This window comes from Arachis duranensis, plastid (assembly GCF_000817695.3).
Source record: "Arachis duranensis voucher Yi14725-KUN plastid, complete genome".
Taxonomy (NCBI): Eukaryota; Viridiplantae; Streptophyta; class Magnoliopsida; order Fabales; family Fabaceae; genus Arachis; species Arachis duranensis.
In genome coordinates, this window is record NC_047337.1 from 22,501 (window position 1) to 50,000 (window position 27,500).

Below are 27,500 nucleotides of genomic sequence, written 5' to 3' on the forward strand. Positions count from 1 at the left end.
TACAGGCCAGTGGAATCTTTATGCTCAAAACCCAGATTCCAGTAGTCATTTATTTGGTACCCCTCAGGGAGCAGGAACTGCCATTCTAACACTTCTTGGGGGATTCCATCCACAAACGCAAAGCTTATGGCTGACCGATATTGCGCACCATCATTTAGCTATTGCGATTCTTTTCCTGATAGCTGGTCACATGTATAGAACCAACTTCGGGATTGGCCACAGTATAAAAGAGATCTTAGAAGCACACATTCCTCCAGGGGGTAGATTGGGGCGTGGACATAAGGGTCTTTATGACACAATCAATAATTCACTTCATTTTCAATTAGGTCTTGCTCTAGCCTCTTTAGGAGTTATTACTTCCTTGGTAGCTCAACACATGTACTCTTTACCTGCTTATGCGTTTATAGCGCAAGATTTTACTACTCAAGCGGCGTTATATACTCATCATCAATACATCGCAGGATTCATTATGACAGGAGCTTTTGCTCATGGAGCTATATTCTTTATTAGAGATTACAATCCAGAACAAAACGAGGATAATGTATTGGCAAGAATGTTAGACCACAAAGAAGCTATAATATCGCATTTAAGTTGGGCCAGCCTGTTTCTGGGGTTCCATACTTTGGGACTTTATGTCCATAATGATGTCATGCTTGCTTTTGGCACTCCGGAAAAACAAATCTTGATCGAACCCATATTTGCCCAATGGATACAATCTGCGCATGGTAAAACTTCATACGGCTTCGATGTACTGTTATCTTCAACGAATAGTCCGGCGTTCAATGCGGGGCGAAGCATATGGTTGCCCGGTTGGTTAAATGCTATAAATGAGAGTAGTAATTCTCTATTCTTAACAATAGGACCCGGAGATTTCTTAGTTCATCATGCTATTGCTCTAGGTTTACATACAACTACATTGATCTTAGTAAAAGGTGCTTTGGATGCACGTGGTTCCAAGTTAATGCCAGATAAAAAAGATTTTGGTTATAGTTTTCCTTGCGATGGTCCGGGACGAGGTGGTACTTGTGATATTTCGGCTTGGGACGCATTTTATTTGGCAGTTTTCTGGATGTTAAATACGATTGGCTGGGTTACTTTTTACTGGCATTGGAAACACATTACACTATGGCAGGGTAATATCTCACAGTTTAATGAATCTTCTACCTATTTGATGGGATGGTTAAGAGATTATCTATGGTTAAACTCTTCACAACTTATCAATGGATATAACCCCTTTGGTATGAATAGTTTATCCGTCTGGGCATGGATGTTCTTATTTGGACATCTTGTTTGGGCTACTGGATTTATGTTCTTAATCTCCTGGCGCGGATATTGGCAGGAATTGATTGAAACTTTAGCATGGGCTCATGAACGCACACCTTTGGCTAATTTGATTCGCTGGAGAGATAAACCAGTGGCTCTTTCCATTGTGCAAGCGAGATTGGTTGGATTAGCCCACTTTTCTGTAGGTTATATATTTACTTATGCAGCGTTCTTGATTGCCTCTACATCGGGCAAATTTGGTTAATGTAATTTTTTTTGTATCCGCATCCTTTCCTTCTATGGAGAAGGTGGTTTACAGACCTCTTCTATATTCAATTTCTACTTATATTTCTACATCTAGGATCCGACTTGTATGATTGATTGATACTAATAGGAAATTAACCATTATGGCAAGGAAAAGTTTGATTGAGAGGGAGAAGAAGAGAAAAAAATTGGAACAAAAATATTATTTGATTCGCCGATCCTCAAAAAAAGAAATAAGCAAAGTTCCGTCGTTAAGTCAAAAATGGGAAATTCATGGAAAGTTAGAATCACTACCGCGTAATAGTGCACCTACACGTCTTCATCGACGTTGTTTTTTGACCGGAAGACCAAGAGCTAATTATCGGGATTTTGGGTTATCTGGACACATACTTCGTGAAATGGTTAATGCATCTTTGTTGCCTGGTGCAACAAGATCGAGTTGGTAAGTAAGGGTAGGTTGAAAAATTCTCTTCAATGTTTTATTCATTTTTATGATCAACGATCATAAGAGGGCCCCTTTACCATTCTGTACAAATGGTTTATTCTATTTGTACAGAATGGTAAAGGGGCACACTCAATCTTTGTTTGTGCATTAGTTGTCAATTCTTCTCTTTACCGCGGGGTAGAGCAGCTTGGTAGCTCGCAAGGCTCATAACCTTGAGGTCACGGGTTCAAATCCCGTCTCCGCAACAGTTTTTGATAAAAGCAGGAATTCAAGAAAAGGGGGGGAGATACTATCACAGTCAACTCTAACAATTTTTATTACTTTTTAATAATTTAGTAATCGATTTAATAAAGTAATAAGTAAAATAAAGTAATAAGGGCAGGGGCGGATAGCGGGAATCGAACCCGCGTCTTCTCCTTGGCAAAGAGAAATTTTACCATTCGACTATATCCGCATTCTTGAATCGTATTTGATACGTAATATATCAATCTTATTTGTGCAGAGCTAGGTTTGATACTCCGTTAGGCGTAATTTGAAAGAAAGTCGAAAAATGGAAAATATATGAAATATATATATGAGATCTCCCTATTCTATTAATAAGGATTTATCTATTAATAGAAGATTAATTTAGTAATAGTTCTTTCTATTAATACTTCTATATTAATACTTATAATATAAAAGGATTAATCGTAGAAATTAGTCGTATAAATAGAATAAATAAATAGAATAGTATTGAATAGTATTCAATTTGAGAATCTTTATAGAGGATTTCGAATCTATTCGAAATCTAATAGATTAATAAAATATATAAATCTGAATATATTACTCCTATTGAATATTCAAATTCATTTTTCTATTACTATTTTCCTTTTTTATTTTGTGATTTTATTCTATAAATTTAATTCTATTAAATTTATAGATTTTGAAAGTTGAATTCCATTTCTATTTTTTGAAGTTTTACAATATACCATAACAATATACCCTCCCTTATATATATAAATATAAGATGATATAAATATTAAGTATAGAAGATTTTTCCAATAGAAAAAAAAGTTTGACCCCTCCCTCCCTATAATGTCTTAGTTTTCTTTATTTTAATTTGGGGGCTTATATATTCCATTTTTTTAATGTGCCTCACAATTCGAAAGAATTCGTGGGGAGGGGTCATTTCAGTTCATTTTTCGATCTATAACAAATAGCTTCAAGAGATGATAGAATTAAGAATACCCACTAAAAAAACTAATACAATCCATAATGAGGTACCGGAAAATACAACATTTTTGTTACTCGACCAACCATCAGGAGAAGCAAATACAACCGGTACACTAATCAATAAGATTGATGAAGTAGCAATTAATGCAAAAACAGCCAATTGGAAAGCTATAGTCATGTTTCTAATCCTCCAATTTACCAACAAAAGAAAACTATACCATTTGATCCCAACTCCTCGATTCCGTTATCAAAAAAAATTGTAATAAAAAAAAATATTTTGGGGTTTTATCATGAATCTATTGATTTTATATGACGTATTACCTACCCCTTTCTTTTTAGGCATGGATGGATCGAAGGTTTGTTTTTATTTCAGAAAAAGACATGCTGGATCATGCATCTTCTATAATATTTAGAAGAATTAAAAGTGACCAATTGATTCACACTGGATATCTATGCCATCGATCATCGATCGATACTAACTATATATAATTCATATAGTTATGTTCTATTCAGTAGAATAAAGATAAAATAGAAATTGGCTTTTTGGTTGGAGAGATGGCTGAGTGGTTGATAGCCCCGGTCTTGAAAACCGGTATAGTTCACAACACGAACTATCGAGGGTTCGAATCCCTCTCTCTCCTTTTGTTTTTGCTCGACGAAAGTATTCTTTTTCTTTTATTGGTTTTGGTTGGTTCGGTTTTTTCGGGCTCGGCGATACTACCACTTAGCCGAGCCCGAAAAAAAAAGATTCATAATTTCGATATAATTAGATTAGATAGAAATGGATTAAAACGAGAAGTAAAATACTTTTTCTTTTTTTTTTTAATCTGACCCGCTCGACTCAACCCTATATGTATGGTAAAATCAACGTGATTCCTACTTCAAGCATTAGATCTCATATCTCAATTAAGAGGAGTCATGGAAAGAACAGGTTCAAAATCGCGATCAATTCCTTTTTCAAATCCTGCGGCAGCTGCGCGAGCTCTTCCCGCGTGCCATAAATGACCTACGAATAGGAAGAATCCTAGAACAAAATGAGAAGTAGCTAACCAACTTCTAGGAGAGACATAATTGACTGCATTGATCTCGGTAGCTACGCCACCCACGGAATTTAAAGAACCTAAAGGAGCATGAGTCATATATTCCGCGGAACGACGTTCTTGCCAAGGCTGTATGTCTTTTTTAAGTCTACTCAAGTCCAAACCATTGGGACCTCTTAGAGGTTCTAACCAGGGAGCACGTAGATCCCAAAAACGCATAGTTTCTCCCCCAAAAATTACTTCTCCGGTCGGGGAACGCATTAAATATTTACCTAAACCGGTAGGTCCCTGAGCGGATCCTACATTAGCCCCAAGACGTTGGTCTCTAACGAGAAAAGTAAATGCTTGAGCTTGAGAAGCTTCTGGACCAGTGGGCCCGTAAAATTCACTCGGATAAGCGGTATTATTAAACCAGACAAAGCAACAAGCAATAAAGCCAAAAACAGATAAAGCACCTAAACTATAAGACAAATAAGCTTCTCCGGACCATACAAGTGCACGCCGAGCCCACGCAAAAGGTTTGGTTAAAATATGCCAAATTCCACCAAGTATACAAATCGAACCCAACCATACATGCCCCCCAATTATATCTTCCAAATCGTCCACACTAACAATCCATCCCTCTCCTCCAAAAGGTGATTTTAGTAAATAACCAAATATAATACTTGGACTAAGGGTCAAGTTGGTAATTTTTCTTACATCCCCCCCTCCCGGAGCCCAGGTATCATATATACCCCCAAAATAAAGAGCCTTGAATACTAGAAGAAAAGCACCTATGCCTAACAAGATTAAGTGAATACCTAAAATTGTAGTCATTTTATTTCTATCTTTCCATACATAACCGAAGAATGGAAAAGATTCTTCAAGAGTCTCAGGTCCCAGAAGTGCATGATAAATACCACCAAAGCCCAATACTGCAGAGGAAATTAAGTGAAGTACTCCGGACACAAAGTATGGAAAGGTGTCTATAACCTCCCCCCCAGGACCTACCCCCCAACCTAGAGTTGCTAGATGGGGAAGTAAAATTAAGCCTTGCTCATACATGGGCTTCTCGGGTACGAAATGAGCCACTTCAAATAGGTTCATTGCTCCGGCCCAGAATACTATTAATCCGGCATGGGCTACATGAGCTCCCAGTAGTTTACCGGATAAATTGATAAGTCGGGCATTTCCGGCCCACCAAGCGAAACCGGTAGTTTCTTGGTCACGACCTGTTAAAGCTAAAGTTCCATTAAAGAGCGTTTCCACGTGGTAGAACCTCCTCAGGGAATATAAGGTTTTCATGAGGCTGATCTTGAGCCGCCATCCACGCGCGAATACCTTCGTTTAAAAGAATATTTTTGGTGTAGAAAGTCTCAAATTCAGGATCTTCTGCTGCACGTATTTCTTGAGAAACGAAGTCATAGGCACGTAGGTTCAAGGCCAGGCCGACTACTCCAAGAGCACTCATCCATAAACCAGTTACAGGTACAAATAACATAAAGAAATGTAACCAACGTTTATTGGAAAAAGCAACCCCAAAGATTTGGGACCAAAAGCGGTTAGCGGTGACCATTGAATAAGTTTCTTCAGCTTGGGTTGGGTTAAAAGCACGGAATGTATTTGCGCCATCACCATCTTCAAATAAAGTATTTTCCACGGTAGCACCATGAATAGCGCATAGTAGTGCAGCGCCCAATACACCAGCAACTCCCATCATATGAAATGGGTTTAATGTCCAATTATGAAACCCTTGGAAAAATAGGATGAATCGAAATATAGCTGCTACACCAAAACTGGGTGCAAAGAACCAACCAGACTGACCCAGTGGATAAATCAGGAATACGGAAACAAAAACAGCAATTGGACCAGAGAATGCGATTGCATTATAAGGGCGCAATTGAACAGATCGAGCAAGTTCAAATTGACGTAACATGAAACCTATTAATGCGAAAGCGCCGTGGAGAGCAACAAAAGTCCACAGACCACCTAATTGACACCAACGGGTAAAATCTCCTTGTGCTTCAGGACCCCATAGTAACAACAAAGAGTGTGCTAAACTATTAGCAGGAGTAGAGACTGCAGCGGTTAAGAAGTTACAGCCTTCCAAATAGGAACTTGCCAATCCATGAGTATACCATGAAGTTACAAAGGTTGTACCTGTGAACCAACCCCCCAAAGCGAAATAGGCGCAAGGAAAGAGCAACAGACCGGACCAACCCACAAAAACGAAACGGTCCCTCCGTAACCAGTCATCCATAATATCAAATAAATCATTTTCATCTTTGGTAAATTTACCAAGAGCTATAGTCATAGTGATCCTCCTATTCAACTACTTCAACCATTTCCGAACACCTCCTAGCATTTTGGGGATGGGACCTTGGAGGCTTTTCTCATTTCTATAATGATCTTTTTTTTCTCGTAGATTTGATTTCCCTTCTTTTCTAATGCGTTTCGGATATAAAAATCATTTATTGCTCTATGGATACCTAGGTTAAGTTGAATCCATGAACTCAATCCGGCTATTCCTTTTTTTATTCTTCCAAATCAAATCCCCTAAGTCATGAATGGTTAATTGTCTTATGACTCATAAATTTACTCATAAATCTGATAGAAATTTTTTTTTAACAACTTTTCAAGAGAAAAATGATACCTTTTATCGTTCGCGCTACCAGCGGAGCCCGGGCACACTCCGTTCCTTTGATCAAAGAATAATATTCTTTGAATATTTTTGTGAAATTGAAAAAATAAATAAAAAAAATGTTTTCAAAATTCTTCTAATTTTTATGTCTAGGAAACTGGCTTATTTATTACTTTCTATTTTTTATTACTTTTCTATTTGAATCTTATTTCAAGATTTTTTCTTTTAGTGTCGTTTTTGTTCTATTTTCCTTTCTTTCAGTTAAAAAAAACTCCAAAGTCTACTTTTTTGTAGATCACGGTAAGAGAAAGAGAAATTTCTAATATTTTTTATATTTACTTTTTCGATATTTTTATCTATCTATCTATCCGAGTAATTAATATTAATTGAATTAAAATATTTTAATTATTAATTAATATTAAATAAAATAATAGAAATAATAAGAGAAGAGACTGTAAGTGAAAAGTCTCTTTCTCCCAGTCCAGTCATTAATTGCCGGAAATATACCGGAAGCACCGATATAAAAAGAAAATATTTGATACGTGAAGCCATGATTTGATGTATTTTATACATATATCATATCCCATTTTATAGAAATGGAAATTGATCCTCTCTTGTGTTCAAAAAAAAAATGACTTGTATTTTGGAGCTTGGAATAAGCTGTAGAAAGGGAATAGAAAAATATTCCTATAGAATCTTGAGGAACGGGAGGATTTAATCGTAAATATCGACTAATTCTTACGAAGTACAAATCAAAAAGAAGTCTAAAAAAAAAAAAAGATCAATTTCATCTATATCGAATTTGAATATCAGAATAGTAGATATAGTTCTGATTCAATGGGTTAGGTCCACTTACTTTTTTTGAATGTTTCGCAATTTTATTATTGGAATAATCGAAAATAGCAATATAAAGAAGATATCATTATTCATTAAATAAAAAAAAGAGACTGATAAAAATGTTCTACTTTATAAATAGACTAAGTACTAAATAGACTAAGTAGAAATTGTTTACTAAAATTGGATTATCATTCATTAGAATGATAACAATAGTTTATTACAATTCAGAATTCTATTTTCTACTGAAATTAGACTCTTAGTTTTTTTTTAGAAAAAAGAACAACAATATCTCTATTCTGCCTTCAAATACGAAAACTACAAAAGACGAATACTACTGCTGAAGTTTTGTTTTATGAAAATGAAAAAGGGGTCGGGTTCAAAGCCCCTTATCGGATTTGAACCGATGACTTACGCCTTACCATGGCGTTACTCTACCGCTGAGTTAAAAGGGCTCCGCTTGATTCAATTCCTTATTCAGCAATAAGCCAATATGAGTCTAGTACAGATATTTGTTACTGAATATACTTCTTAATATAGATAATATTAGAATATCCGTTAGAATATATGCACATAGATATATGTATTATCTACATATCGACTCATTAAAGGACAAAAAATTCGATTTACCTAGTGAAAAAACATATAGTTAATATAAAAGTTTATTGATATTAGATTTGATTTTCAATGATATGATATCGATGTTATCATATCAATGGAATTTGATATAAATTCAAAAGCGATTCGAATTCAGGTTATCTATCCTCATCATAACGAAATTCATTGTATTGGGTATTGATACATGTACCCACCAATTCAAATAAATATTTTATTGAATCGTTGCAAAATGGATTCCAATTTTCCTGCTCTTGAACCGATTCTTATTGAAAAAAAAAATAACTTGTTGATCCATATCCTTTTACCCCGATTTCCATATTTATTCGTGGTTTTTCCGGCTTAGAATGAGACAGAGATATATTTATTTTTATAAAATGAATAAAAGAAATGAAGTTTTAACCCACGCTACGCCTTTTCTAGCAAACCAACCACTCCCCGAAAGATCCTACTTTTTTTGGAATTATAGATTGGCGATTGGAATGAACAATTTAGAAATCGTGATGATGAACTCCCCAAATATATGGTATGGAGTTTTGAAAAAGAGGGGGGGGGGGAGATCCTTCTGAGCGAATCATATCATTCCAATCTATTGACAATTAAAAAAAAAACTGTTTATACTAAGAACATAGCATAACGGCGGTCGGGAAAGTGGGCCCCCATCGTCTAGTGGTCCAGGACATCTCTCTTTCAAGGAGGCAACGGGGATTCGACTTCCCCTGGGGGTAGGGTACTACGAAAGGAAGTTGATCATGGATTATCTAAAAAGAATCAAATTGATTCTTCCTGGGTCGATGCCCGAGTGGTTAATGGGGACGGACTGTAAATTCGTTGGCAATATGTCTACGCTGGTTCAAATCCAGCTCGGCCCAATAATTTGCCGATCCACCATAAAAAGATATAACCATTTGTTGTTCTCCGGAAATGGCCGATATGCTCAGATATGGGAGAAAATAAAATGTGATAAATCTTTAGGGATCTTTTTTTACGGACCATATATACATATAAGATTCAAATCTTGTTAATGATCTAGATCCTTATTAGGATCTCTAAGTATAATATAAAAAACGATTAAATAAAAAAAAGACTCTTTCTTTATTTTATTTAATTTCTTTTGTATTGATGGATTCATTTTTCAATTGATTTGGCAATAATGAATGAAGGGATTACAAGTAATCCATGTCGATCTCTAAAGTGCGTATTGATATATCAATTCAATAAATATATCTATTTATATAATTGAATAATAATAATGGATATATGATACGTCTCTGTCAGTTAATTAAAGCAAACGATTCTATAATCTAAAATAATAAAAACAAAAGGTTTGAATGAAAGCATAAGAATTTCTATGCTGTACGCCCCTTTCCTGGGATTGTAGTTCAATTGGTCAGAGCACCGCCCTGTCAAGGCGGAAGCTGCGGGTTCGAGCCCCGTCAGTCCCGAATGAAAAAAAAGACACCAATTTGTATGTGAAAGGGAATCCTAATAACAAAAAGATATCATTCCTAAGAGGGATCCCCTCTTTTTTGCTTCGTGGGAACCCTTATTAAATTTGAAATTCAAAAGTTAAAAAAAAAACAGAATTTTTGATTGCATCAGAAACGACATCTTTTGAATTTGGTATGGATAAAAGATCTTCCTATGTTATACTATTCCATTCTCGACGATGAATCGATTTGATAGCTTAGCTTAGATATTGTTATTCATGATATTATATTGGTTCTATTTGATATCATCGAGATGTGATTTAGACCATTGAATTTGCTGACGAAAGATTTACCATCTCTATGGGATTAGATCCCGAGTTATTTATTGGAAATAAAAGAAAAAAAGCATAGAGATTATGGAAGTAAATATTCTGGCATTTATTGCTACTGCACTGTTCATTCTAGTTCCCACTGCCTTTTTACTTATAATTTATGTAAAGACGGTAAGTCAAAGTGACTAATTTGACTTAAAACATGATTTCATTTCTTAATTCATGTCAATACAGTGAATGAAAAAAAAAGATTCTATTTTTTCTTAAGATTTAATAAATGAAATAATCGGACTAGAACCAACAGAATTCTATAAAATCTGGATAGATAATATGGTAGAAAGAAATCAAATTGATTTCTTTCTACCATATTATCTATATTATCTATTCTATAATTGTAGTGCAAAAAGTTTTACTCTATAATATAATATGGATCAATCTACAATATGTATCTAAATATTCAGATCGACCTTCTTATATATAGACTTATATATATCGAATTTCAATTCCATTACATCATTATATCTAATGTACATAGTAGCTCCAATTTATTCTTTATTTCATCCATTTTTTGTATTGGTTCCACTAAAATATGTAATAATCCAAAAGCAACTGTTATTTTTGCTATTCAAATTTATGGTTTCTGATTCTTAATATCAATCCCGGTATCATATAAAAAAATTGAGTAATACTTTTAGCATTTCCAAGAAGTAATTGATTAAATAGTTCGAATAGTTGTAATAGTTAACAAATGATCGGTAGTTTCTACGAGAAGCTTTTTCCGTATTTTTAAAAGATTGGTAGTCAACCCCAATCTTTTTTACATTTTAACCATGATTGCAAATAAATGAGTTCAATAAAGAACTTAGAAATCCTACTTTGAAAAAAGGGGAAAAAAGGGAAAAGGGGTGTTAAAGGGGGTTCCGCGGTTACTCATTTTCGATATATAACTTTGGTAAGAGCCAGTTCATCTAAATAGAAATCTTAGGAAGAATTAGGTTGGAATAGGAAAAAATTTCCTATCTTTTTTTCATCCCCTTAACAAGAATAAGGTAATAATTTCACTATTTGGGTGATTGACAGAGTATTTTGTATTTATTATGCATAGAATACATTACACCACTCAAATAAAATAGACTTCCGAAATGCGGATATATTTGAATTAAAGGAATTGGTATGGTATTAATTAAAAGGAAATGAAATAAAAAATATTCAATAGAAAAATTTCATAACCCAGCTAGAAAACAATTGATACAGTTGGATCCCCCACCCCAATTAGTCGTACCTTTAAAGTCCACTTCTTCCCCATACTACGAGAGAAAGGGAAAATGTGAAAACTACCATTAAAGCAGCCCAAGCAAGATTTACTATATCCATGTGAATTTTTTCTCCTATCTCTATAAAAAATATCACTATGAAGGAATTATTTTACTATTGTTCACTAATTCTTGTTGTTTTTTTTGGTATTAATCTAATCACTGAGAATACTATAAACTATAATAACTATATATATTTATTTAAATCGCTGGTACAGAGTCAAAGGGGGATTCGATTCTGCACTAAAACTATTATATTAACACGAAACAATTCAATAAATTCTATTAGAACATCAAACAAGTTTTGATCAGATTTCTAGTAGAGTCGGAAAACATTACAGATAAAATTTTTTTCCTCTCATTTTTTTTTAATTAAAAGGTCAAAATTCAATTCTCTTGTCGATCAGGCGACACCCGGATTTGAACTGGGGAAAAAGGATTTGCAGTCCCCCGCCTTACCGCTCGGCCATGCCGCCAAAACGATATATATATGAGAATACCCTTTTTTATTGAAAAAGAGATATGCACTTTGATCGACAAACGCAATACAATAATGGAAGGACAAAACGGAACCGTTAACTATACAATTCCTGAACAATTCTTGAAATCGAAATGAGAAGATGGTTTTGTCGTTATGAGATAAAAAAAATGAGATTTGATACATAATTTATCAATATTGATTTTTTTATTCAAAAAACTTTCTCCATTTTAATTATAACAGTAACTGTCAGTATATGTAAACCCTAGAATATAACTAGAAATTGTTACAGAGATAATATCTATCGGGTATCTTATCCGTATTCCGCATATGATACGTATATACCAGAATTTGAAATAAGATTCTCGTGCTTCCATAATTGAAAGAAGTTTTCCTTGAAAAAATAAATTCAATAGAAATTTCAAAATTGACTACGACATGCTCTGTACCGAATAAATAGGACTGCTATAAAAGGAAGAGACATGTATCTAATCTGGATACTAGATTAGATATATGGCTAGCTATAGCAACGGAAGTTAGATTTGTGCATGTTTAATAAATATACTAGCTTTATTACGTATTCCAATTGTATTCTCAAACAAGAAGGGGTGGTGTGTAAACTCTCCCACCTTTGTAAATTAGAATTCTCCCTATTAATATAATAGAAATCTATACATATAATTTTTATAATTTTGAATTTGGAAAAAAAAAAATTGAAAAGGGAGGGATTAAGTATTCTAAAACTAAAATGAATTCTATGATTTATATTATATTGTTCTATATTATATTGTTTAGGATTATTAGATTAGGTTTTTATCGAGCCGAACAAATCCCGAGTCGATTTTTTTCCCGGTATCCAAATCGAATTGAAATATGTAATATCATAACATAATAATGTTATTATGTTATAAATGGAATCCATTTTTTGGATATTCTAAAAAAACCAAGAAGTCGAGTTGGATCGTTTCAATTCCTTTCCATTTGGATTCTATCCGTTTGTTTTGTTGCAAATTCCAATTTGAGTATTAAATTCGATTCCCACCTTTTTTGTTTCTTCCTAACAGGTATTTCCTATACGGGGTTGGTAAAAAAATTTCATGTGATTCGGTAAAAGCAACAACAATTCCATTATTGCTAATTTTATTCATGTTATTCGATGAATAATGAGACAGCAAATGATGGGACATTTTCGAAAAAATACAAGGGGAAAATAAAAAATGATTGGGGGTGAAAATGCGGGAATGTCTACAATACCGGGATTGAATCAGATACAATTTGAAGGGTTTTGTAGGTTCATTGATCGGGGCTTAAGAGAAGAACTTTATAAGTTTCCAAAAATGGAAGATCTGGATCAAGAAATCGAATTTCAATTATTTGCGGAAACATACCAATTGGTAGAACCCTTGATAAAAGAAAAAGATGCTGTATATGAATCACTTACATATTCCTCTGAATTATATGTATCTGCGGGATTAATTTGGAAAAACAATAAGGATATCCAAGAACAAACAATTTTTATTGGAAATATTCCTCTAATGAACTCCTTGGGAACTTCTATAGTAAATGGAATTTATAGAATTGTAATCAATCAAATATTGGAAAGCCCTGGTATCTATTATCGGTCAGAATTGGACCATAACGGTATTTTGGTCTATACTGGCACTATAATATCGGATTGGGGAGGGAGATTAGAACTAGAGATTGATAGAAAAGCAAAGATATGGGCTCGTGTCAGTAGGAAACAGAAAATATCTATTCTAGTTCTACTATCAGCTATGGGTTTGAATTTAAACGAAATTCTAGAGAATGTTTGCTATCCCGAACTCTTCTTGTCTTTCTTGAATGATAAGGAAAAAAAAAAAATTGGGTCAAAAGAAAACGCCATTTTGGAGTTTTATCAACAATTTGCTTGTGTAGGCGGAGATCCTGTATTTTCTGAATCTTTGTGCAAGGAATTACAAAAAAAAATTTTTCACCAACGATGTGAATTAGGAAGGATTGGTCGACGAAATCTGAATCGAAGATTGAATCTTGATATACCTCAGAACAATACATTTTTGTTACCACGAGATATATTGGCAGCTGCCGATCATTTGATTGGAATGAAATTTGGAATGGGTACACTTGATGATATGAATCATTTGAAAAATAAACGTATTCGTTCCGTAGCAGATCTCTTACAAGATCAATTCGGATTGGCTCTGGTTCGTTTAGAAAATATGGTTAGAGGAACTATATGTGGAGCAATTAGACTTAAATTGATACCGACTCCTCAGAATTTGGTGACTTCAACTCCACCAACAACTACTTTTGAATCTTTTTTTGGATTACATCCATTATCTCAAGTTCTGGATCGAACCAATCCATTGACCCAAATAGTTCATGGTAGAAAATTGAGTTATTTGGGCCCCGGAGGGGTGACGGGGCGAACTGCTAGTTTTCGGATACGAGATATCCATCCTAGTCATTATGGACGCATTTGTCCAATTGATACGTCTGAAGGAATCAATGTTGGACTTATTGGATCTCTAGCTATTCATGGGAGAATTGGTCGTTGGGGGTCTATAGAGAGTCCATTTTATGAGATTGATAAGAGATCAAAAAGAATACGGATGCTTTTTTTACCACCAAGTAGAGATGAATACTATATGGTAGCTACAGGAAATTCTTTAGCACTGAATCGAAGTATTCGGGAGGAACAGATTGTCCCAGCGCGATATCGTCAAGAATTTCTGACTATTGCATGGGAACAGGTTCATCTCCGAAGTATTTTCCCCTTTCAATATTTTTCTATTGGAGTTTCGCTCATTCCTTTTATCGAGCATAATGATGCGAATCGAGCTTTAATGAGTTCAAATATGCAACGTCAAGCAGTTCCGCTTTTTCGGTCCGAAAAGTGCATTGTGGGAACGGGATTGGAACGCCAAGTAGCCTTAGATTCGGGGGCTTCCGCTATAGCGGAACACGAGGGAAAGATCTTTTATACCGATACTGAAAAGATCCTTCTATTGGGCAATGGGGAGACTTTAAACATCCCATTGGTTATGTATCAAGGTTCTAATAAAAATACTTGCATGCATCAAAAACCTCAAGTTCAACGTGGTAAATGCATAAAAAGGGGTCAAATTTTAGCGGACGGTGCTGCTACAATTTGCGGCGAACTTGCTTTGGGAAAAAACATATTAGTAGTTTATATGCCATGGGAGGGTTACAATTCTGAAGATGCTGTACTCATCAGCGAACGTCTGGTCTATGAAGATATTTATACTTCTTTTCACATACGGAAATATGAAATTCAAACTCATGTGACAAGCCACGGTCCTGAAAAGATCACTAAGGAAATCCCACACCTAGAAGCCCATTTACTCCGAAATTTAGACAAAAATGGAATTGTTACCCCCGGATCTTGGGTAGAGACGGGCGATATTTTAGTGGGGAAATTAACGCCTCAAATGGTACAAGAATCCTCGTATGCCCCGGAAGATAGATTATTACGAGCTATACTTGGAATTCAGGTATCCTCCTCAAAGGAAACTTGTCTAAAACTACCTATAGGCGGTAGAGGTCGGGTTATTGATGTAAGATGGATTCAAAAAAAAAGAGGTTCCAATTATAATCCAGAAACTATTAGAATATATATATTGCAGAAACGTGAAATCAAAGTAGGTGATAAAGTGGCCGGGAGACATGGAAATAAGGGTATCGTTTCCAAAATTTTGCCTAGACAGGATATGCCTTATTTGCAAAATGGAAGACCCGTTGATATGGTCTTCAACCCATTAGGAGTTCCGTCAAGAATGAATGTAGGACAGATATTTGAATGCTCACTCGGATTAGCGGGGGATATGCTAGATAGACATTATCGAATAGCACCCTTTGATGAGAGATATGAGCAAGAGGCTTCGAGAAAACTAGTATTTTCTGAATTATATGAAGCCAGTAAACAAACGTCGAATCCGTGGATATTTGAACCCGAGTATCCGGGCAAAAGCAGAATATTTGATGGAAGAACAGGGAATCCTTTTGAACAGCCTGTTATAATAGGAAAGCCTTATATCTTGAAATTAATTCATCAAGTTGATGATAAAATACACGGACGTTCTTGTGGGCATTATGCACTTGTTACGCAACAACCCCTTAGAGGAAGGGCTAAACAAGGAGGACAGCGCGTAGGTGAGATGGAGGTTTGGGCTCTCGAGGGATTTGGTGTTGCTCATATTTTGCAAGAGATGCTTACTTATAAATCTGATCATATTAAAGCTCGTCAAATAGTACTCGCGACTACGATCATTGGACGAACAATACCAAAACCCGCGAACGCTCCAGAATCCTTTCGATTACTCGTTCGAGAACTACGATCTTTAGCTATGGAATTGAATCATTTCCTTGTATCTGAGAAGAACTTCAGGATTCATAGGAAGGAAGCTTAATTGGATGGAATCATCATTTTTACTCTATGATTGATCAATATAAACATCAACAACTCCGAATTGGATCGGTCTCTCCTCAACAAATAATTGCTTGGGCAAAAAAAGTCTTACCTAATGGAGAGATAGTTGGGGAGGTAACAAAGCCCTATACTTTTCATTACAAAACTAATAAGCCTGAAAAAGATGGATTATTTTGCGAAAGAATTTTTGGACCTGTAAAAAGTGGAATTTGTGCTTGTGGAAATTATCGAGTGATCGGAGAGAAAAAAAAAGACAACCAAAAATTTTGCGAACAATGTGGGGTAGAATTTGTTGATTCTCGGATACGTAGATATCAAATGGGCTATATAAAACTCGCATGCCCAGTAACCCATGTGTGGTATTTGAAACGTCTTCCTAGTTATATCGCGAATCTTTTGGATAAACCTCTTAAAGAATTAGAAGGTCTAGTTTACTGCGATGTGTGATTTGATCAAAATTTTTATTGTACAGATTTTGAACAATAAACTGTCATTCCAATCAATTGATTTGGGATGTCCCAGATCTGACGTGTCTCTGGAAGTGAGTAACATGAAACTCAGAATTTTGGGTATAGGGAATATTTCCCATTTAATTGAAAAGGGGAATAGATCTATGGTTTAGTAACAAAGAAATATAAGCTTTACCTCGTAAAAAAGGACCTTTTGTGGGAATTTACTATAATTCCATTTCTTTTCTAAAGAACGGAATTTGTGTTCAAATCAGCAAAAGTATCATGGTTTTCGAAGTTTATCTATCGCATATAGGCTTATATAATAAGGACATCGTGGCATAACCATCGAGGTTAAGTCTGGGCCTAAAAGATCACATGAAATTATACATAAGATAGACAAGCAAATCTCTTCTGAATTTAGGGATACTCTTTTAATTTCAATTAAAAATGAAGGAGATTCTCCATTCGAGGGGAGTAGACTACTCAAAAATTTTATACCTCTTTTCTGCGATAATTGAGAAAAGGAGTTCATCAACAATGAAAAGTTGTTGGGTTTTTCTTTAGTGATAACTTGAGTAAAGAGTAAAAATTTTTAGATTATTTGATTCTCCATTTTATAGAATTTGAACGCAGAAATTCATTATTCTTTATTTTGGACTTAATTATTTAAGCCGGATGAAAGGAAACTTTCACGTCCGATTTTGAAAGGGGGAGATCCCATTGATCCATTGGTTGGATCCTATCCAAATTTTTCGTTTGCTAGACCCGTCGTTAAAAAGCCTACTTTCTTACGATTACGAGGTTTATTCGAATATGAAATCCAATCCTGGAAATATAGCATACCACTTTTTTTTACTATACAGGGTTTCGATACATTTCGAAATAGAGAAATTTCTAGTGGAGCGGGTGCTATTCGAGAACAACTAGGCGATCTGGATTTGACAATTCTTATAAATTCTTCATTAGTAGAGTGGAAAGAATTAGGAGAAGGGGGATCCACGGGCAATGAAAATGAATGGGAGGCTCGAAAAGTTGGAAGAAGAAAAAATTTTTTGGTTCGACGTATAGAATTAGCTAAACATTTTATCCGAACAAATATAAATCCGGAATGGATGGTTTTATGTCTCTTACCAGTTCTTCCCCCCGAATTGAGACCCATTATTCAAATCGATGGGGGAAAACTAATGAGCTCAGATATTAATGAACTCTATCGAAGAGTTATCTATCGGAACAATACTCTTATCGATCTATTAACAACAAGTAGATCTACGCCAAGCGAATTAGTAATGTGCCAGGAGAAATTGGTACAAGAAGCCGTGGATACGCTTCTTGATAATGGAATCCGCGGGCAACCGATGAGGGATGGTCATAATAAGGTTTACAAATCATTTTCAGATATAATTGAAGGTAAAGAGGGAAGATTTCGCGAAACCCTGCTTGGCAAAAGGGTTGATTATTCGGGGCGTTCTGTTATTGTAGTAGGACCATCACTTTCATTACATCGATGTGGATTACCTCGCGAAATAGCAATAGAACTTTTCCAGACATTTGTAATTCGTGGTCTAATTCGAAAGCATTTTGCTTCGAACATGGGAATTGCTAAGAGTAAAATTCGGGAAAAAGAACCGATTGTATGGGAAATCCTTCAAGAAGTTATGCAGGGGCATCCCGTCTTGCTAAATAGAGCGCCTACTCTGCATAGATTAGGCATACAGGCATTCCAACCTATTTTAGTGGAAGGGCGCGCTATTTGTTTACACCCATTAGTTTGTAAGGGATTCAATGCAGACTTTGATGGAGACCAAATGGCTGTTCATGTGCCTTTATCTTTGGAAGCCCAAACGGAAGCTCGTTTACTTATGTTTTCTCATATGAACCTATTGTCTCCGTCGATGGGAGATCCTATTTCCGTACCGACTCAAGATATGCTTATTGGGCTTTATATATTAACGAGCGGGAATCGTCGAGGTATTAGTGCAAACAGGTATAGTCCGTGTAATCGCAGAAATTCGAAAAATGAAAGAATTTACAATAATAACAATAGATATACGAAAAAAAAAAAAGAACCCTTTTTTTGTAATTCCTATGATGCAATTGGAGCTTATCGACAAAAAAAAATAAATTTCGATAGTCCTTTGTGGTTCCGCTGGCGGCTAGATCAGCGCGTTATTTCCTCAAGAGAAGCTCCTATCGAAGTTCATTATGAACCGTTGGGTATCTATCATGAGATTTATGGTCATTATATAGTAGTAAGAAGTATAAAAAAACAAATTCGTTGTATATACATTCGAACTACTGTTGGTCATATTTCTTTTTATCGAGAAATCGAAGAAGCTATACAAGGTTTTTGTCGAGCCCATTTATATAGTATCTAGTTAAGTCAATTTCTGATGCGGATTTGAATTCAAGGATCAATTAGGATCGGGTAGCATCTTAGTTTTTTAAATAAACTTCTACACGAATCAACATAAGCAAAGAAGGGAAGTTTTCAAACCATTGACTAAAACCCATTGTTGAACTTAATCCCACTGAGCAGAATATGGAGGTACTTATGGGAGAACGGGCTGATCTGGTCTTTCACAATAAAGTAATCGGTGGAACTGCCATTAAGCGACTTATTAGTAGATTAATAGATCACTTCGGAATGGCATATACATCACATATACTGGATCAAGTAAAAACTTTGGGGTTCCGGCAAGCTACTGTTACATCCATTTCCTTAGGGGTCGACGATCTTTTAACCATACCGTCTAAGGGGTGGCTTGTTCAAGATGCTGAACAACAAAGTTTTATTTTGGAAAAGCACCATCATTATGGAAATGTACATGCAGTAGAAAAATTACGCCAATCCATTGAGATATGGTATGCTACAAGTGAATATTTACGACAAGAAATGAGTCCCAATTTTAGGATGACCGACCCCCTAAATCCAGTTCATATAATGTCTTTCTCAGGCGCTAGAGGAAATGCATCTCAAGTACACCAATTAGTGGGTATGAGAGGATTAATGTCAGATCCACAAGGACAAATGATTGATTTACCCATTCAAAGCAATTTACGCGAGGGACTCTCTTTAACAGAATATATAATTTCTTGTTACGGAGCCCGTAAAGGGGTTGTGGATACTGCTGTACGAACATCAGATGCTGGATATCTTACTCGCAGACTTGTTGAAGTAGTTCAGCACATTGTTGTACGACGGGTGGATTGTGGTACCATTCGAGGAATTTCTATAAATACCCAGAATGAAATAATGCCAGAAAGAATTTTGATACAAACATTAATTGGTCGTGTATTAGCAGACAATATATATATAGGTTCGCGATGTATTGCCATTCGAAATCAAGATATTGGGATTGGACTAATCAATCGTTTAATAAATTTGCAAACACAATCAATATCTATTCGAACCCCTTTTACTTGTAGGAATACATCTTGGATCTGTCGATTGTGTTATGGGCGGAGTCCTACTCATGGAAACTTGGTGGAATTAGGCGAAGCTGTAGGTATTATTGCGGGCCAATCGATTGGAGAGCCTGGTACTCAACTAACATTAAGAACTTTTCATACAGGTGGAGTATTCACAGGAGGTACTGCAGAACACGTGCGAGCTCCGTCTAATGGAAAAATAAGATTCAATCAAGATTTGGTTTATCCCACGCGTACACGTCACGGTCATCCTGCTTTTTTATCTTATATAGACTTATATGTAACTATTGAAAGTGATGACATTCTACATAATGTTAGAATTCCACCGAAAAGCTTTTTATTAGTTCAAAATAATCAATACGTAGAATCAGAGCAAGTGATTGCCGAGATTCGCGCGGGAACATACACTTTAAATTTGAAGGAAAAAGTTCGAAAATATATTTATTCTAACTCACAGGGAGAAATGCATTGGAGTACTGATGTATATCATGCATCTGAATTTAATGGGGGTAACATACATATCTTACCAAAGACAAGTCATTTATGGATATTATCGGGAAAGTCGTGTAAGTGGAGTGACTTAGCTTTTTCACTCTTCAAGGATCAAGACCAAATGCACACCCATTCTCGTTCTCTTGGAGAAAAAGCTATTTCTAACTCTTTTTTAAATAATGATTTTGTCGAAAATAACCTAAATCTAGTAAGACATAAATTGTTTAGTTCAAAACCTTACGCTAAATCAGGATTAAATTCAATTATATATAATTCTCATTTTAGACATCCTATTATTTCCCCGATAACTTCAGATTTATTGGCAAAAAGGCGACGAAATAGATTCATCATGCCATTGCCATTTCCATTCCAATCGATTGAAGACCCTGACAAACAATTAACGTCTTCTTCCGATATCTCGATTGAAATACCTGTGAATGGTATTTTTCGTAGAAATAGTATTCTTGCTCATTTCGACGATCCTCAATATAGAACACAAGATTCGGGAATTCCTAAATATAAGACTATTGGAACCCCCCCTCTTTTTAAGAAAGAGGATTTAATTGAATATGAAGGAGTCAAAGAATGTAAACCAAAATACCAAATCAAAGTAGATCGATTTTTTTTCATTCCCGAAGAAGTGCATCTTTTATCCGAACCTTCTTCCATAATGGTAAGGAACAACAGTATTATTGAAACAAATACACCAATCACTTTTAATATAAGAAGTCGAGTAGGCGGATTGGTGCGAATGGAGAAGAAAAAAAAAAAGATTGAATTACAAATATTTTCTGGGGATATCCATTTTCCTGGCGAAATGGATAAGGTATACCGACACAGTGGTATTTTGATACAACCCGAAAGGTTAAAAAAAGATTCAAAGGAATCAAAAAAAATTAAAAATTGGATCTCTGTCCAATGGATCACAATTATCAAGAAAAAGTATTTTGTTTTGGTTCGACCTGTAATTCTATATGAAATTACAAACGGTATCAATTTAGTAAAACTTTTTCCACAAGATCTGTTCCGGGAAAGGGATAATTTGGAGCTTAAAGCTCTCAATTATATTCTTTATGGAAATGGGAAATCAATTCGTAAAATTTCTGACACAAGCATTCAATTAGTTCGAACTTGTTTAGTATTGAATTGGGATCGAGATAAAAAAAGTTCTTCGATAGAAGAATCCCGTGCTTCTTTTGTTGAAGTAAATATAAATGGTCTGATTGGAGATTTTCTAAGAATTGATCCAACGAAATCGCGGATTTCCTATATCAGAAAAAGAAATGATCCATCCGGTTCAGAATGGATCTCGGATAATGAGTCAGATCGAATCAATATTAATCCATTTTTTCCTATTTCTTTCCAGGAAAAAATTCAACAATCACATATCCAAAATCATGAAACGATTCATGTGTTGTTGAACAGAAATACAGAATGCCAATCTTTGATAATTTTGTCATCATATGATTGTTTTGAAATAGGACCTTTTAGCAATGTAAAATACTACAACGAGCTGAAAAAAAAAAAGAGAATAAAAAAAATAAAAAAGGATCTTCAAATTCCAATTAAGAATTCATTAGGTCCCGTAGGAATAGCACTTCAAGTTTCCAATTTTTATTCAGTTTACCTTTTAATAACTCATAATCAGATCTCGATGAATAAAAATTGGAAACTTGACAAGTTAAAAAAAACTTGTCAAGCATTAAAAATTTTTTTAATGGACGAAACCGAGATAATTTATAAGCCCGATCCATGCAGCAACATAAAATTAAACACATTCCGTTTGAATTGGGATTTTCTCCATCATGATTATGATTCTAAATATTGTGAAAAAACGATTACAATAATTAGCCTGGGACAATTTATTTGTGAAAATGTATGTCTATCTCAAACGAAAAATGGACTAGAACTAAAATTAAAATCGGGACAAGTTTTAATTGTTAAAATGGATTCCATATTAATAAGATCGGCTAATACCTATTTGGCGACTCCAGGAGCAACAGTTCATGGACATTTTGGAGAAATCTTTTTTGAAGGAGATATATTAGTAACATTTATATATGAAAAATCGAGATCAGGCGATATAACCCAAGGTCTTCCAAAAGTGGAACAGGTATTAGAAGTTCGTTCGATTGATTCAATATCGATTAACCTAGGGAAGAGGGTTGACGCTTGGAACGAACATATAACCAAAATTCTCGGCATTCCTTGGGGATTCTTTATTTGTACTGAGCTAACTATTGTCCAAAGTCGAATTTCTTTGGTTAATAAAATCCAAAGGGTTTATCGATCCCAAGGAGTGCATATACATAATAGACATATTGAGATTATCGTACGCCAAATAACATCAAAAGTATTGGTTTCAGAAGATGGAATGTCTAATGTTTTTTCACCCAGCGAGCTAATTGGATTGTTTCGAGCTGAACGAGCGGGGCGTGCCTTAGAAGAAGTAATTTGTTACCGAGCTCTATTATTGGGAATAACAAAAACATCTTTGAATACCCAAAGTTTCATATCCGAAGCGAGTTTTCAAGAAACTACTAGAGTTTTAGCAAAAGCTGCTCTCCGAGGTCGTATCGATTGGTTGAAAGGTCTGAAAGAGAACGTTGTTTTGGGGGGAATGATACCCGTTGGTACCGGATTCAAAAGGGTAACACAGCCTTCAAAGCAAAGACAACTTATTAAGATTGCTCCGAAAAAAAAGAATTTACTCGAGGAAAAAATAAAAGATATCCTGTTCCACCATAGAGAATTTGTTTTTTAATTTCAAGAATTTATGTGATACGTTGCAGCAATCATTTCCGAAGATTTGATAATTGCTAAAAGCCTATTTTTTCGAATTTAGAATTTTTCAATTTAAAAAAAGGCGTTTGATTCCATTTTTGAAAGAGAATAAAGAAAAAAGTAAAAAAAATTGAATGGCCTGACCATGTATCAAGAGCCAATCTTCGATAAAAGAGAAGGTTCCATCGGAACAAAACTTTTCTTATTTCAGGATACCCTGTCTCTTTTTTTGTGGGGATCAATGACAAAAAGATACTGGAACATAACGTTGGAAGAGATGATGGAAGCGGGAGTTCATTTTGGCCATGGTACTAGAAAATGGAATCCCAGAATGGCACCTTATATATCCACAAAACGTAAGGGTATTCATATTCTAAATCTTACAAGAACTGCTCGCTTTTTATCAGAAGCTTGTGATTTGGTTTTTGGTGCAGCAAGTAAGGGGAAACAATTTTTAATTGTTGGCACAAAAAATAAAGCTGCGGATTTAATAGCACGGGCTGCAACAAGAGCTCGGTGTCATTATGTTAATAAAAAATGGCTCGGCGGTATGTTAACCAATTGGTATACTACAGAAACGAGACTTCATAAGTTCAGGTCCTTGAGAACAGAACAAAAAACGGGCAGAATCCATAGTTTGCCAAAAAAAGATACTGCTATTTTGAAGAGACAGTTATCGCACTTGGAAACCTATCTGGGTGGCATTAAATATATGACAGGCTTACCCGATATTGTCATAATCGTTGATCAGCAAGAGGAGTATACCGCTCTTAGAGAATGTATCACTTTGGGAATTCCAACGATTTGTTTAATCGATACAAATTGTGACCCCGATCTCGCGGATATTTCGATTCCAGCTAATGATGATGCTATAGCTTCAATTCGGTTAATTCTTAACAAATTAGTATTTGCAATTTGTGAAGGTCGTTCTAGCTATATACGAAATTCTTAATTAATAATAAAATAAATTATTCCATTGAGAACTTCATAGATTTAGAGAATCGGTTACTATAACTAATTTACTAAATCGCGCAAAAAACAAAAAACCCAGAGATATTAAGTGATTAGTCGATATTCAAAATAAAAGATTTAACAGACAATTGAAAAAATAGATGGTTGAATCAAAATAATTCCTTTCCAGTTCTATTTATTTTGAGGGCAATATGAATATTCTATTATGTTCCGTCAACACATTTAAAAGATTATATGAGATATCTTCCGTGGAAGTAGGTCAACATCTCTATTGGCAATTAGGGGGGTTCCAAGTGCATGCCCAAGTACTTATAACTTCTTGGGTCGTAATTGCTATCTTATTGGTTTCAGCCATTTTAGTTGTTAGAAATCCGCAAACCATTCCCACTTTTGGTCAGAATTTCTTTGAATATGTCCTCGAATTCATTCGAGATGTAAGCAAAACTCAGATTGGGGAAGAATATGGTCCGTGGGTTCCCTTTGTTGGAACTATGTTCTTATTTATTTTTGTTTCAAATTGGTCGGGGGCTCTTTTGCCTTGGAAAATAATACAGTTACCTCATGGGGAGTTAGCTGCACCCACAAATGATATAAATACTACTGTTGCATTAGCTTTACTTACATCAGTAGCATATTTCTATGCGGGTCTTTCGAAAAAGGGATTAGCTTATTTTGGTAAATACATCCAACCAACTCCAATCCTTCTACCAATTAACATCTTAGAAGATTTCACAAAACCCCTGTCGCTTAGCTTTCGACTTTTCGGAAATATATTAGCTGATGAATTAGTAGTTGTTGTTCTTGTTTCTTTAGTACCCTTAGTAGTTCCTATACCTGTCATGTTCCTTGGATTATTTACAAGCGGTATTCAAGCCCTTATTTTTGCTACTTTAGCTGCGGCTTATATAGGTGAATCCATGGAAGGCCATCATTAACTTAACAAATTTTGGAAATAGTCTTTTTTTTTTTTTTAGTTTCTAGTTTAGTTTGACTCGCCACAATATATGTGCGGCTAAAGATAATATACTTAGGTAACAAAAATACATAAAAGAGAAAAAAATAAGTTTTGAATTCTGATTCTATTAATTGAATATTCATAAATACGGGGTTAAATTAAATGCAATCAAAGTATATATAAATATATGATTTGGTAAAAAAATAGAAAAGATTACTTGAGAGCTGTAAAAAAAAATAGGAAAAAGATTCATTATTTAAAAGATCTTTTTCCTATTTTTTTTTACTAAACTAAAAAGAATCTTTGTTTTCAATTTTTTTCAATAACTTTTTGGTATTGTTTTTGTTGTATTTTATTTTGTTCATTCAATCTATAACATAAATATTTTTTTTACATTATAATATAGATCTAATTTGAATATTATTTGATTAGAGTCTATTAATATTGTAAATGTAAATATTAAGAACTTTAACTTTGAACTTTGTAGGATATTTCCGTTTACGACATGTGATTAAAATGGATATTACATAAAACTAGAACGTATTTGTATTTCATTCATATTCAATTCAACAATAAATAAAGATTCCATTTAGATCACTCAAATTTCAATATTTCGTTGCATGGATATAAACGAGGATATAATCAAAAAGAAGAAAAGGGCTAGCAAAAACCTAAGACTAAGATTTGAAAGAGGAATCAAGCCGGGGTGTATATAATAAGATTCTAATATAGCTAAAGGGCAACTCTTTCTTTTTTTTTTTAAGTCTTTTGAAAGGTTTCAAAGAATGCTTCTCGAATCCAATTGAATACACGAACAATTGGTTTACGGTATAGAAGAAATACATGTATATGTGATACTAGATATTGGATGTTAACGAATTATCTAGAAACCAACTATAAATATAGTTATCCAAATTTGTCCTGCTACTGTCAATTTCGATAGGGATTCAAAAAAACGAAGCCCTTCTATATTCATCTGTAATTATGAATTGAATCTTGATGAATGACTAACGAAATTGAATCAAGAAAACTCTAAAAAAAAAGAATGGTTCAAAAATTTTATTTTAAGGGAAGATAAGAACAAAAGTTGTATGGATTTACAAAAACTATGGGAATAGAAAAATAGAGAAATATCGAAGTAGTTCCAACAGTTCAATAAATATTCTTTCTTTATTTTTTTCTTCATTTTTTTCCTCAATTATTTCGACTGAATAAATCTTTATTATTAATTGAAAAATTCAAGTCAAAATTGGTTGCTTGTATCATTAACCATTTCCCCTTTTTTGGATGAGAGGAACTTATCATGAATCCACTGATTGCTGCTGCTTCCGTTGTTGCTGCTGGGTTGGCTGTAGGGCTTGCTTCTATTGGACCTGGGGTTGGCCAAGGCACTGCTGCAGGGCAAGCAGTAGAAGGGATTGCGCGACAACCAGAGGCAGAGGGAAAAATACGGGGTACTTTATTGCTTAGTCTAGCTTTTATGGAAGCGTTAACAATTTATGGGCTGGTTGTAGCATTAGCACTTTTATTTGCGAATCCCTTTGTTTAACTCTAAAAGAATAGAAAAATACAAATACATATCTCTTTTTACGTGTACTTGATTTGCTGCTCTTGCTTTTTAGAATTCTATTATTTTGATTTCACCTCCAAAATTCTTTTTTCGTTTGTCCAAGAACGCAGCGCAGGGGAAGGACTCTTTTAAGGTAAAGTTGAGAAATTAACATACTGCTTGCCTTATTCCTTCCCTTTTTAGTACAATGCCACCCTTTTTATTATTATTAGGAAATCTTTTTCGAAAGTGTTTATTTATTAAAATAAAACAACTAGAGATTTTGCAATTGAAAAAAAAAAACTAGTATTGAATTCTAAAAAATATTATTTTTATGGGAAATTTTGTAATACAATTGATCGACCACTAATATATAAATATTATTAAAAAAATTCTAAATAAAACAAATTCGGAATCATAGAAAGAAAATTAGTCTATCCATAATAGAAGAGGAGATGAGATCATATGAAAAATGTAACCGATTCTTTCCTTTGTTTGAGTTACTGGCCATCCGCCGGAAGTTTCGGGTTTAATACCGATATTTTAGCAACAAATCCAATAAATCTAAGTG

At 34.6% G+C, this 27,500-nt stretch overlaps 14 protein-coding genes and 8 non-coding genes across 22 annotated transcripts in view; 15 read left to right on the forward strand and 7 right to left on the reverse strand. All coding sequences in view use genetic code 11, as the record gives it.

Moving 5' to 3' along the window:
* Positions 1-1,528, forward strand: part of psaB (photosystem I P700 apoprotein A2) — a 2,205-nt gene extending 677 nt beyond the window's left edge. The window contains exon 1 of the mRNA in view: positions 1-1,528. This exon is cut by the window's left edge and continues 677 nt beyond it. Coding sequence (YP_009766833.1) covers positions 1-1,528 — 1,528 coding nt within the window.
* Positions 1,529-1,670: 142 nt separating this feature from the next.
* On the forward strand, positions 1,671-1,973 carry rps14 (ribosomal protein S14). Its single transcript has one exon. The coding sequence runs from the start codon at positions 1,671-1,673 to the stop codon at positions 1,971-1,973; it is 303 nt and encodes a 100-aa protein (YP_009766834.1).
* A 170-nt stretch (positions 1,974-2,143) lies between these two features.
* On the forward strand, positions 2,144-2,217 carry trnfM-CAU. The gene has a single exon. It is a non-coding gene; the product is annotated as a tRNA-Met (tRNA).
* Positions 2,218-2,355: 138 nt separating this feature from the next.
* On the reverse strand, positions 2,356-2,426 carry trnG-GCC. The gene has a single exon. It is a non-coding gene; the product is annotated as a tRNA-Gly (tRNA).
* A 747-nt stretch (positions 2,427-3,173) lies between these two features.
* Positions 3,174-3,362, reverse strand: psbZ. The gene has a single exon. The coding sequence runs from the start codon at positions 3,360-3,362 to the stop codon at positions 3,174-3,176; it is 189 nt and encodes a 62-aa protein (YP_009766835.1).
* A 371-nt stretch (positions 3,363-3,733) lies between these two features.
* trnS-UGA lies at positions 3,734-3,825 on the forward strand. Its single transcript has one exon. It is a non-coding gene; the product is annotated as a tRNA-Ser (tRNA).
* A 261-nt stretch (positions 3,826-4,086) lies between these two features.
* Positions 4,087-5,508, reverse strand: psbC (photosystem II CP43 chlorophyll apoprotein). Its single transcript has one exon. The coding sequence runs from the start codon at positions 5,506-5,508 to the stop codon at positions 4,087-4,089; it is 1,422 nt and encodes a 473-aa protein (YP_009766836.1).
* psbD (photosystem II protein D2) lies at positions 5,456-6,517 on the reverse strand. The gene has a single exon. The coding sequence runs from the start codon at positions 6,515-6,517 to the stop codon at positions 5,456-5,458; it is 1,062 nt and encodes a 353-aa protein (YP_009766837.1).
* Positions 6,518-8,061: 1,544 nt separating this feature from the next.
* Positions 8,062-8,133, reverse strand: trnT-GGU. The gene has a single exon. It is a non-coding gene; the product is annotated as a tRNA-Thr (tRNA).
* Positions 8,134-8,948: 815 nt separating this feature from the next.
* trnE-UUC lies at positions 8,949-9,021 on the forward strand. Its single transcript has one exon. It is a non-coding gene; the product is annotated as a tRNA-Glu (tRNA).
* Positions 9,022-9,081: 60 nt separating this feature from the next.
* Positions 9,082-9,165, forward strand: trnY-GUA. The gene has a single exon. It is a non-coding gene; the product is annotated as a tRNA-Tyr (tRNA).
* A 499-nt stretch (positions 9,166-9,664) lies between these two features.
* On the forward strand, positions 9,665-9,738 carry trnD-GUC. Its single transcript has one exon. It is a non-coding gene; the product is annotated as a tRNA-Asp (tRNA).
* Positions 9,739-10,139: 401 nt separating this feature from the next.
* psbM (photosystem II protein M) lies at positions 10,140-10,244 on the forward strand. Its single transcript has one exon. It carries the CDS (start codon positions 10,140-10,142, stop codon positions 10,242-10,244), a length of 105 nt encoding a protein of 34 aa, YP_009766838.1.
* A 1,095-nt stretch (positions 10,245-11,339) lies between these two features.
* On the reverse strand, positions 11,340-11,429 carry petN (cytochrome b6/f complex subunit VIII). The gene has a single exon. The coding sequence runs from the start codon at positions 11,427-11,429 to the stop codon at positions 11,340-11,342; it is 90 nt and encodes a 29-aa protein (YP_009766839.1).
* A 344-nt stretch (positions 11,430-11,773) lies between these two features.
* On the reverse strand, positions 11,774-11,844 carry trnC-GCA. The gene has a single exon. It is a non-coding gene; the product is annotated as a tRNA-Cys (tRNA).
* Positions 11,845-13,063: 1,219 nt separating this feature from the next.
* rpoB (RNA polymerase beta subunit) lies at positions 13,064-16,276 on the forward strand. Its single transcript has one exon. It carries the CDS (start codon positions 13,064-13,066, stop codon positions 16,274-16,276), a length of 3,213 nt encoding a protein of 1,070 aa, YP_009766840.1.
* A 26-nt stretch (positions 16,277-16,302) lies between these two features.
* rpoC1 (RNA polymerase beta' subunit) lies at positions 16,303-19,123 on the forward strand. The gene is made up of 2 exons: positions 16,303-16,737; positions 17,498-19,123. Exons 1-2 carry the CDS (start codon positions 16,303-16,305, stop codon positions 19,121-19,123), a joined length of 2,061 nt encoding a protein of 686 aa, YP_009766841.1.
* A 176-nt stretch (positions 19,124-19,299) lies between these two features.
* Positions 19,300-23,433, forward strand: rpoC2 (RNA polymerase beta'' subunit). Its single transcript has one exon. It carries the CDS (start codon positions 19,300-19,302, stop codon positions 23,431-23,433), a length of 4,134 nt encoding a protein of 1,377 aa, YP_009766842.1.
* A 261-nt stretch (positions 23,434-23,694) lies between these two features.
* Positions 23,695-24,405, forward strand: rps2 (ribosomal protein S2). Its single transcript has one exon. It carries the CDS (start codon positions 23,695-23,697, stop codon positions 24,403-24,405), a length of 711 nt encoding a protein of 236 aa, YP_009766843.1.
* Positions 24,406-24,616: 211 nt separating this feature from the next.
* On the forward strand, positions 24,617-25,360 carry atpI (ATP synthase CF0 A subunit). Its single transcript has one exon. It carries the CDS (start codon positions 24,617-24,619, stop codon positions 25,358-25,360), a length of 744 nt encoding a protein of 247 aa, YP_009766844.1.
* Positions 25,361-26,683: 1,323 nt separating this feature from the next.
* atpH (ATP synthase CF0 C subunit) lies at positions 26,684-26,929 on the forward strand. Its single transcript has one exon. It carries the CDS (start codon positions 26,684-26,686, stop codon positions 26,927-26,929), a length of 246 nt encoding a protein of 81 aa, YP_009766845.1.
* A 465-nt stretch (positions 26,930-27,394) lies between these two features.
* atpF (ATP synthase CF0 B subunit) overlaps positions 27,395-27,500 on the forward strand; it is a 1,333-nt gene continuing 1,227 nt past the window's right edge. Inside the window, exon 1 of the mRNA in view lies at positions 27,395-27,500. This exon is cut by the window's right edge and continues 39 nt beyond it. Coding sequence (YP_009766846.1) covers positions 27,395-27,500 — 106 coding nt within the window.